The 11,704-nt window shown below is 41.9% G+C and overlaps 1 protein-coding gene across 1 annotated transcript in view; it reads left to right on the top strand.

The window, feature by feature from the left end:
- Positions 1–3,400: 3,400 nt before the first annotated feature.
- The window catches only part of Atp10b (ATPase phospholipid transporting 10B (putative)), a 108,890-nt gene continuing 100,586 nt past the window's right edge, over positions 3,401–11,704 (top strand). Inside the window, exons 1-2 of the mRNA XM_052197450.1 lie at positions 3,401–3,681; positions 5,062–5,256. Coding sequence (XP_052053410.1) covers positions 3,407–3,681; positions 5,062–5,256 — 470 coding nt within the window. The 5' untranslated portion in view covers positions 3,401–3,406. The remainder of the gene's footprint in view (positions 3,682–5,061; positions 5,257–11,704) is intronic.

Below are 11,704 nucleotides of genomic sequence, written 5' to 3'. Positions count from 1 at the left end.
CCTGTTCATCTCTGAGAATTGTGGGAGCAGAAGAGATCATATTCCTATGCTTGTTAATAAGGATGATTTGGTTGAGTCAACACAAGGGTCTGCTTTGGGTATGTCAGCTGATGTCCAGATGTTCTCTATCGATGGGAACTTGGCTCTGACAGCAATTTGCCCACGCAACTATTACAAACAACAGTTAGGTAATTATCAAAAATTGAGAAAGGTCCTGCTAGATCATTGGGTCCAAAAATAAATGGGTACATTCAGAGATGCTCAAAACACGAGTGAGCAACTGTCTCGGGTTACTAATTTGCTAGGGACCCTAGGCATTAAAGGAACTAGATCTTCTGATCAAGATGTAGAGAGACATTAGGTTCCAATAATTAAAGCAAATTTCCTGGATATGTAGTCTATCACCTCTTTATACAGTAACTGTAATTGCTGCCTAGTACAGTCACTTGGCTATGTACAGCTGTACTGGGTTAGATATTAAATGCTTGCTGAGGCCAGGTATATTATGGGTTAGCAGAAAAAGCAGGGATTGAGGAGGAGAAGGAAGGGAAAAGTACACTGTGTACATTATTGATGAATGTAGGAAGTTCTTGAAAGAGGTTGTTGATGAGAAAATGAGAAAATGAATGTAAAACCTTTTCAGTTATGAATAAATGGTGGCCTGAGTGTATGAACTGCACTCCTTGGTACAAGTCTTCTTTCACAGACTCCACACATCTTCCTTCAGGTCCTAAACCCACTGGAGCTGGGCTTCAGCCTCTCTTCTTCATTTTCTGATGGATAGGAAGCAAAAAGAGAAGATCACACAGGCCAGGGTCAAAACAAGTTACCTCCCTGAGACCTACTTTATCTGCAAATAGGTCCCACCTCCAATTTACACCAACTCACAATAATACCTTCACAGTGCAAATACATCAAGAAGCTAATTTATTGACTGGAGCAGGAGCCATCAGGGGCACAGGCATCCCTCAAACAGGGATTCTCAAGCTTCCTAATGCTAAACCCTTTAATATAATTTCTATGTTGTAGACCCCAAATTTACTTTTATTGCTACTGTTATAAGTTATAATGTAAATGTTTTTGGAGTCAGAGGTTTGTCAAAGAAGTTACAACCCACAGGTTGTGAACTGCTGCCCTAGACATGTCTTAATCCAAACATAGTACCAGTCAAATCAGCCATCTAGGAAGAATATCTTGGCCAGGCATTCAGTTTTTAGATCTGCCAAATAGAGTTATGACCCCCAGGCCAAAGAGGTTAGAAAAGGCTAGCTGATATTTATGATACTAGCAAGGGTCACCACAGCCCCGTCACTTCATGCCCAGGTGTTCTACAAAAGTATCTTTCTGCCTCATTCCACCTTCCATTCTCATTTAAAGGTGTTGAAACAACAACAACAACCAAAACCAGAAAGATGGAAAGAAAAAGGAGAGAGGAAGAGAGAGAGAGAGAGAGAGAGAGAGAGAGAGAGAGAGAGAGAGAGAGAGAGAGAGAGAGATCATGTATCCATTCAACCTACTAGGCTACATTAAAGGTGCTGTATAGTTCACAATGACAATGCGCTGCTGGGCCTCCTGCCTGTCTCCTGAGTGCTGGGATTATAGACGTGTACCTCTACACCAGGTTTACGTATGATGGAACCCAATTTCTCACGCTTTCTCTACTCTGACTCCAAGCTACATCCCCAGCCCATCCATTTGATGTCCTGCTCTGAAATGTTATGAGGTTAAAAATTGTACAGCCAACGAAATCCTCAAGAGTAAAGAGCTCTTGGTACTAGAATTCATGGAAGCTGAAGGAGGCAGCTATGAAGGGGGGAGGAGAGGACCAGAAGAAGGAAGTACAGAGAGCACCCAGAGGGAGGGTGGGTGGGGCAATTACAACAAAGCATGGTGACATAAATGGATAAAAATGTTCTAATAACGCCGGGAGGTGGTGGCGCACGCCTGTAATCCCAGCACTCTGGGAGGCAGAGGCAGGCTGATTTCTGAGTTCGAGGCCAGCCTGGTCTACAGAGTGAGTTCCAGGACAGCCAGGGCTACACAGAGAAACCCTGTCTCAACAAAACCAAGTCCAAAAAAACCAAAAAAAAAGGAAAAAAAAGTTATAATAAAACCTATTACATAGTAGGCTAACTTTTTGTTTTGTTTTTTTGTTTTTTTTTTTGGTTCTTGGTCTTTCAGACAGCATTTCTCTGTGTAGACTTGGTCGTCCTGGAACTCTCTCTTTAAATACAGCTGGCTTTGAACTCATAGAGATCCACCTGCCTCTCCCTCCCAAGTACTGGGACTAAAAGTGTGTACCACCATAATCCAAACCAAATGTTAACTAATGTGTTTTTTTAAAAAATCAATGAAAAAGTATTAAAAATATAAACATTTCTCATTTCATCTTAAAATATGTCAACACAATTTCATGTACTGCCCAATTTGTTCCTACATAGATAGGGTTGAGAACATGACTATTCTTCTAGAGGACACGGGTTCAGTTCTCATGCCCACAAATTACTGTCTGTAAGTCCAGTTCCAGGGAATCCAATAACCTCTTCTGGCCTCTGCAGGCACCAGACACATAAGTGGTACACAGACATATGCTAATAAAATACTCAATATATAAATAAATTTTCTAAAAATTTAAATTAATCACATGAACAAAGGATGATAAAAATAGCTTTCTTCATTTTTCAAATGGAGAAATAAAGCCACTTCATTATTTTGAAAGTTTATTTGTTTTATATCATGTATATGTGTACATGCCTAAATGTATATATACATGCATATATATATATGTATGTATGTATGTATGTATGTATGTATGTATATGCCATGTATACCTAGTGCCTACAGAGCCCACAAAAGAGTATCAGATCCCCTGAAACTGGATTTGCATGTAACTAGCAGCTATCTGATATCTGGGAACTGAGCTTGGGTTCTCTACAAGAATAGCAAGTGCTCTTAAGCACTAAGCCATCTCTCTGGCCCCTCTTTCTCCTTTTTATGTTGAAGATAAACAAGGTAAATGGAGGTAGTTTACCATTAAGAATTAGTCAGAGCTCAAATTTAGCCTCCCAGAATCCCATGCTTGCATACCATGTTTGACATTTTAGTGACAGTACCAACCATATCAACACCTGTCACATTGACCCCATCACTCAATTTCACAATACTGATCCTTGTGGTAGTAGTATATTGTTTTTATTGGCTATTTAATGTATCTGACCTTAAAATCGATGCACTGCAGGGACTGTTTCTATTTTTCTAAGACTGGACCTTGCATGGACAAAAGAAGAGGTGCCATGCTATATATTCCTTTCTACTGTAGTAACTTGTTGTGTTCACACTCCATTCTGCTCTCCTGACCACAGCAACTTCCTGTGTGTTTGCAGACTGTTATCACCTGATTCTGGAAATGACTTTCTCCCTGGACTTTTCTTGGCTCCGGTGGAAATGGCAAACCCAAAATGGCTTTTCTCAGTCCCCTTCAGAAACCACACCACTGCTTTCTCCAGAGATGGACAGGCAGAGCTACAACCCAACAGAGCAGCGGTTGGTGTACCCCAACAACAGCATGTGTCACCAGGACTGGAAGAAGGTCTCCAGGAGGTACCCAGGCAACAGCATCTGTACAACCAAGTACACTCTCCTCACCTTCCTGCCCCAGAATCTCTTTGAGCAGTTTCATAGGTATGCAGCTGTGTCTCCCAACAATACATACCTTGGCCTAGCATTGCCACTGAGATGATGCAGTTCCCTTTGATATCCAAATGTACATATGGAGCAAGCTTCTCTCATTTATCAAGTGATGACTTGTCATGTGATGTGTTTGCATGGCAAACGTATATGGGAAAAAAGAGACTGAACTCATTGTTTACCCCGTCAACTGAAGGAGACACATATTAATTTTTAAATTACCAAATAGATTTAAATCTATTTAAAAATAGTTGCAAGGAAAGGTCTATGGTGCTTTACAGTGTGAATTTGGTGGACAAAGCAGTTAACAAAGACATCCTTGAAGAAGTAATAATTCAGATGTGACTGGATGAAAAGATAGTCACCCTGGGTAGATGACTCACTGAGGGGTACAATATTCAATGAGTCAAATGTGAGGACCAGAGAGTTCAGATCCCCAGAACCCCTCTATAATCTGGGCAAGTATGAAGGTGCCTGCCTGTAGGCCCAGATCTTGGGAGAGGGAGACAAGGGTGCCCCAGAGCAAAATTGGCTTATTTAGGTCACTGAAATCAATGTGCTGTAGAGTCAAGTAAGAGACCCTGCCCCATTGGTAAAGTAGAGAGTGATGGAGGAAGACTCCAAAGAGCAACATCTGGCATGCACATGTGTGCATGTGTACCCCACATACAGGTGGACACATTACATATAATCCACACCTTTTTTTTTTATTTTTTAGAGAAAAGAGTAAACAGAAAAGTAGGTGAAGGGAACCAGGAAAATGTTTCTGATCACATAGCTTCATGTGAAAAGACACTGTAGCAGAGAAAATGAGTCACTTAAAAACTCTGAAAGTATAATCTGTCCTTTTCAAACAATGTGCAAAATATCATTATTAACTAAAAAAATCAGATATTACTTTAAAATCCTAAAATGTATTACAATGTGTAACTAGCATGATCAGCTGTTATGCTTCAGAAGTCTTTCCCACTAGTAAACAGTGGAAACAAGGCTGGTGAGATGGTTCAGATGGTAAATGTGATTGCTACCAAGACTAATGCCCTGAGTCAATCCCTAGGAGATTGAGAATCCACTCCCGCAAGTTGTCCTCTGACCTCCACATTCACACCATGGCAAAAGGCACACACACACACACACACACACACACACACGAGAGAAAAAAAGAGAGAGAGAGAGAGAGAAGAGAGAGAGAGAAAAGATGTTATTTTTAAAAAAAATCTATAGTATTTTTCTCTAAAGCCTTTACTTTTTGACTTGAGTTTGCAGTAAAAGAGAAGATGTTTGAGTTGGATAAGAGCCAATAACTAGGAAGAAACTGGAAGGGTATAATTTTCTCCTCCAGAGTCCCCATTCCTACTTTGCTTGTCCCTCTAGGTGGGCCAACCTCTACTTTCTGTTCCTGGTGATTCTGAACTGGATGCCATCCATGGAAGTCTTCCACAGAGAGATCACCATGTTACCACTGGCCATTGTCCTGTTGATCATCATGGTCAAAGATGGCATAGAGGACTTCAAGAGATATTGCTTTGACAGGGAGATGAACAGTGCCAGCATTCAAATATATGAAAGGTAAGGGACCCTACTACTGTTTTTCTGCTGCAGAAGGTTAAATAAACACACCAGCAGATTTAAGGGACTGATCTTCACTAGCAATATGGCTTTTAAACTTTCTTTCTTTCATTTCTTTACTTTTTTACTTATTTCTGTGTGTGTGTGTGTGTGTGTGTGTATACCACGCATGCCAAAACAAACATATGGAGGTCAAAGAACAACTTTTATGAGTTCGTTTTCTCTTCTACCACATAGGGTCTGAGTATTGAACTTAAGTTATCAGACTTAGTGACAAGCACCCTTACCTACTGAATTAACTCTATATACTGGTTTTAAACATTTTTAAAATTTCTTTTAAATTACTAACTTTATTTTTTAAATTATAATTATACCAGTTCCCCTTCCTTATCTCCCTCAAATCCTTCCACATACCTTCCCTTTCTCTTTTTAAAATCCATTGCCTCTTTTCTCGTTAATTACTGTTATGTATACATATGTATATGTATATGCACATTCTTAAGTACGATCTGCTAAGTCTGCATAATGTTAGTTTTGTATGTTTTCAGGGATGACCATTTAGTATTAGAGAGCCAACTGGTAGGCTCTTCTCTGGGGAAGACTATTTCTCTTGCTCTCAGCATTCCTTAATTGCCTGTAGTTCTGTGTGTAGGGCTGGCGCCTTGTAGACTTTCCCTAGTGCACGTTAGCATGCCTATTATTCTCATTCAAACTTATGTTTGGGTATTCATGTTGGTGAGACTGGATGTGTTAACTTCTGACATTATCTCACAGCAAACTACCTCATCCCCTGGCTCTTATATTCCCATGCCCTCTTCTCCAAAGTTTCCTGAGCCTTCAGTGAGGGAGTATTTTGTAGATGTATTAGTTGACCCTGGGCATTTTTATTGGTTGTGGTTTTCTGTAATGCTTTCTACCTGTTGAAAAGACAATCGGTAGAAATAAGTCCTTATTCCTAGATGAGAGTATAAGGACAAACATTTAAAGTGTAGTTAGGGATTATGCTGGTTTAGTAAAGTGAAGGTTGTGGGCTCTCTTCCAAGATCCATGACTTCACTAGCCTTGGGTAATTAGGCATTATTTCCCTCTTGTTGTGTGGGACATAGTCCAATGAGATTTATTAGTTATTCCCAAGGTGTGTGTGCCACTACTGAACACTGAGGGTTAGTTGTGCCATGCTGGTCACTGTTGTTCATAGGTATTAGAGTAGGGCAAGACTGTCGTTGGTGTCTCTCCTTTGGAAGCTTGAATGGCGCCTTCAAGCTATCGTTCGCCTTCAGGGCTCTTTCTTTCTTTTTTTATTATTATATATTTTTATTTTCTATATTCTTTGTTTACATTCCAAGTGATTTCCCCTTTCCCAGTTCCCCCTCCCCATATGTCCCATAAACCTTCTTCTCTCCACCCATTCTCCAATCACCTCTCTCCTTTTTCTCTGTCCTGGTACTTCCCTCCAATGCTAGTTCAAGCCTTTCCAGGACCAGGACCCTCTCCTTACTTCTTCATGGGAGTCATTTGTTATGCTAATTGTGCCTTGGGTATTCAGAGCTTCTGGACTAATTAATATCCACTTATCAGAGGTTGCATTCCATGTGTATTCTTTTGTGATTGAGTTACCTCACTTAGGATATTTTCCAGATCCAACGATTTGCCTAAGAATTTCATGATTTCATTGTTTTTAATTGCTGAGTAGTATTCCATTGTGTAAATATACCACATTTTCTGTATCCATTCCTCCATGGAGGGACATCTGGGTTCTTTCCAGCTTCTGGCTATTATAAATAAGGCTGCTATGAATATAATAGAGCATGTGTCTTTATTGCCTGCCCGGGAATCCTTTGGGTATATGCCCAGGAGAGGTATAGCAGGGTCCTCCGGAAGTGTCATGTCCAGTTTTCTGAGAGGGCTCTTTCATCTATCATGAAAGCTAGGCCTCAGAGAGCAGCCTTTCAGGTCAATTCCAGCTCTAGGACCTCTGGACTATGTGTCTAAAGTGCATGGTGTCCTTATCAATAGGGACATACCTTTCACCTCTAGCAAGTAGACTGTAATGTTTTGAGAATCTCTTATACAATCCCTGAACAACAACTCAAGACTTCTTCCAATGCCTGGTGTAGGGGGGTTGTTAGATGAGCCTTCTTTGCTCTTGGAGGGGACATTATCAGTTCAGATAAGAAAATTTTATTTAAAGTATACTATATATATATATATATATATATATATATAGAGAGAGAGAGAGAGAGAGAGAGAGAGAGAAAGAGAGAGAGAGATGTTGTAGGGCATTTCTTAGATGATAGTTTGATTGCTTAAGACTCTTTTTTTTAGACATTAGGTTTGCTTAACTCAGTGATGATCAGCTGGAGGTGATTTTGACACATACCTCCTCCCTCCCCCACCACCCCTTAACCATATGGTGATAGGTTGGGGATAAGTTGTAGATAGAATACTACTGGCATCTAGTGGATGGAAGCTGGGGGTGCCAGTACGTATCCTAACAGAACAACACACACACACACACACACACACACACACACACTATCTAGGGCTGAAGTTGAGAAACCTTGATGTAACTCATGAAAACCCTCATATTCTTAGCTACCCAGACATTGTGTTCTTATTAAAATTGGGTTAGAAACCCAAGAGGTAAACTCCAGAATGATTAGGTCATTTCCTAAGAAACTCTTTTGAGGGTGTTAGGTGAAGTGTCTCACACACACACACACACACACACATACACACACACACACACAATGTATGCCATTTTAAAAGCAGCAGGATGCACCTGGATAGAAATCCATACTGTTGCTTAACCTGGTAGGTTTTAGGACCCAGCGTTAGTGCACCTGTGTAGGAAAGGAAGACACCTGTGCCTGATGACGCCTACATTCCAACAGGTGGAGTCTCAAACGGGCAGAAGGAAGTGCCAGGTGACACACACCCATTCTCACCAAGCTCCTTCCAGAGAGTTCTCCCACGCTGCTTGCAGACCAACTTGCTGTTTTTCTTTTTTCTTTTCTTCTTTTTCTCCCCTAACTTTTTTCTTGTTAGTTTTGAAAGAAGAGAGAGAAGTTTTAAGCAAAGAAGGGGAGTAAAAGATGCGAATTAAATTATGAGAATCAAAGAGGCAGGCTTGAGTAGAGATGAGGAAGGAAGGGAGGAAAAGGAGGAAAAAGAAAGAAGACAAGAAGAGGGTCGTGGTCTCCAACCTACCTTTCGAAGGATGGCCCCTCAAAGAAAACCCCAACGGCCATTATCGGGGGAACCAAGTCAAGACCAGCAAGTACACAGTGTTGTCCTTCATACCCAAGAACATTTTTGAGCAGCTGCACCGGTTCGCCAATCTCTATTTTGTGGGCATCGTCGTTCTGAATTTCATCCCTGTGGTCAATGCGTTCCAGCCGGGGGTGAGCATGGTTCCGGTCTGCGTCATCCTCACAGTCACGGCCATCAAGGATGCTTGGGAAGACTTTCGGAGATACAAATCTGATAAGGTCATCAATAACCGAGAGTCCCTGGTCTACAGCAGGTAAATCTAAGATCTCTGGGCAGTCTCATTGTGATTATCGGCCTAGCTTCCTCTGGCTGCCACCCCTGACAGCAGAAAGGATAGGGGCGGGGCTCTCATCATTTTACCTGAGTGAAGTGTTAGTGCCCCAGTGTGAGGACTGTAGTGGAAAACATGAGCAAAAGAAGACTAAGGAGGGGTTTTCAATATAGGAAGTCTTCGTTTTATGGTATTTTTCTTTGAAGATTTTTTTCTATGAATTTTCTTACCTAATTAGTCCGGTGTTGTTGTGAGTATGTTTAATCCCAGGAGGAGAAAAACATCTGTGTTTCAGGAGAGAGATGGAGCTTTGAGTTACAACTGGAGCCTGAGGAAACATCCCAGGCTGAGCACTGTCTGCAGTCATGTGGTGGCCTTAGGCAAGTGATGTAAATGTCCTAAAACTTAAGGAATTCTTGATGACTTCAAGATACAAAATACTCCTAGGGATGGCTTACCGTTAATGCCAAACACGTAGATAGGAGCCACAACTGACTTTTAGAATGCCCAGACTGCCTGGGTCTCGCCACACTGTTTACTAATGCTTTTGGCTTTGTTTTAGTTTTTGTTTTTGTTTCCTTTTTTTTTTTCTTCGCTATATTCTTTATTTACATTTCAAATAATTTCCCCTTTCCTTGATCCCCTCTCCCGGAAAGTCCCATAAGCCCTCTTCCCTTCCCCTGTTCCCCCATTCACCCCTTCCCACTTCCCTGTTCTAGTATTCCCCTACACTGTTGCACCATGCAGATATTTTGCAAAAGTCTGTTGGCCAAATAGCCCAATGGGGCTCTTTGGGGGCGTGCTTTTCTTTGATCAGGGGAAAAGGACAGAGCTAAAGTAAGTTTCTATTTCATAACAACCGGGGTGATTACAAAAGAACCAGGGGAGCTGAGCTCAGGCTTGATGAAAGAAGGGGAGATTGCCTGTGGAGTGAGCTAACAGCCTGAAGCCTGACCGGCTTGGAGATGAAAGGCTTAGTTTCTTATCAAATAAGGAAAGTCAGTCATCTCGCTCATTCATTGATTCCTTTTCCCTCTTCCCCTTCTCTCTTTCCTCTCTCTCTCCCCTATCTCTCCTCGCTCTCCCCTCTCTCTCTCTCCTTCCTCTTCTCTCTCTCCCCCTTCTCTCCCTCTCATCCCTCCCTTTCTCTTCCTCTCCCCCTTTTCTCTCCCTCTCCTCCTTCTCTCTTTCCTCTCTCTGTCTCTGTCTCTCTCTCTCTCTCTCTCTCTCTCTCTCTCTCTCTCCTCTCTCCCCTCACTCTCCCTCTCCCCCCTCTCTGTCACTCTCTCTTTCTGTCCTCCCCCCTCTCTGTTTCCTCCCCCCTTTCCTCAGATCACCCTGGGACTATTTTATTCCCTCTAACTTTATCGCCTGCATCTGCTCGGGGTTTCTCTGATGCCCTGGTCACAGGCTGAAATGAAAGGGAATTTACTCTGAAGTGTGCACTCTAGCCGATTAGGATCTGCTAACTTAGAACAAATTCTCTCCCCCGGGGAACTGAAAGCTTAGCTACTAGAACTGGATTATGGAAGGGTTTAGGAGACAAGGTCCACTGGAGAAGTTATGGCCAGGGGGAAGCCTCCAGGGAGACTATCACATACAAAGAACCCCTCAGTGAAACCCTGTGCTCGCTCCCCCACGTGCTTAGGTGCTGAAGAACACTAAGTTTTGGCCATCTTTGCTGACAGGTCCACAATTTTATGTCTTGAAAAATTAGTATAAGGGAGAGTTACAAACAAACAAACAAACAACAACAACAACAACAAAAAAAAAAAAAAAAAAAAAAAGGAAGGCCTCTCTTTGTATGCCCAGCTGTGGTGGTGCAAGCCTTTAATCCCAGCACTTGGGAGGCAGAGGTGGGCAGATTTCTGAGTTTGAGGCCAGCCTAGTCTACAGAGTGAGTTCCAGGGCTACACAGAGAAACCCTGTCTGGAAAAAAAGACACAAAACAAAAAAGGGAAGGGAAAGTTACTTACTTTGCTTTTGTTTCTTTTTTTCTTTCTTTTTCTTTTTTTTTCCCCCTTCCCAGCTAGATCTAATTGTCAGGAGCACACCAGTCAGTTACAGGAGAGGAAGGAAAGACTGCCTGGGTACAAAGCCTTTCCTTACAGGCAGAGCTTTTAAGAAAACATTCCTTTTGGCTCCCCACACACCCATCTTACTTTTTTTTTCTCTAACCATCTTCCCTTTTTATTGTTCCTGTACTGTGGCTCAAAGGCAAGCAGGAAGTTGTTCCGTTTCTGAGGAATGAGAATCCTGCTCTTCCTGCTTGGCTGACTGTCCCAGCCCAGTGCCCCTCTTCTTGGCACCAACCCTGAGGTTGATGAGACTGTAGGCTCGCCTACGCTTTGAGACAGGATGACCTGTTCTGTTCTCAAAAAGAACTAGGGGAACTCAAGATTATATCCATCAAGGATAGGTAATAGCATGATTATCTATTAGATATGTCTAATAGATAAAGTATGTTGCACATGCCTGTAATCTCGGACCTGGAGAGGCTGAGGCAGCAGAATCAGGGGTTCAAGGCCACCTTGGCTATATAGTTCAAAGCTAACCTGAACTACATGAGAACCTGTTTCAAAATTTAGGTGTTAAACCTCTCACTGTTAGGGAGAACAAAAGGGGATTTTAGTGTTTCTAAAGGGATGTTCACTAGAATGACTGCAAAGGACATGTTCTTAAGACATCCCATTCTGAAAGAGTTGCTGGTCTTCACAAACCATGACTCATGGATGACACAGATCACAGTAAAGAAATCTGTATACTTTTGATCAATTTTATGTTGCTCAAAAATACTTTTAGAACCTAAGTATGGGAATGCTTACTTTTTTCCATTACAGCAAGATTATTAACTACGGGGACCAGAGAGGCAATCAGTGTTGGGTAGTGATGGAGATGGTGTGA

This window comes from Apodemus sylvaticus, chromosome 10, assembly GCF_947179515.1.
Source record: "Apodemus sylvaticus chromosome 10, mApoSyl1.1, whole genome shotgun sequence".
Taxonomy (NCBI): Eukaryota; Metazoa; Chordata; class Mammalia; order Rodentia; family Muridae; genus Apodemus; species Apodemus sylvaticus.
Note: the sequence above shows the minus strand (reverse complement) of the source record. Positions and strands in the feature narration are given on the sequence as shown.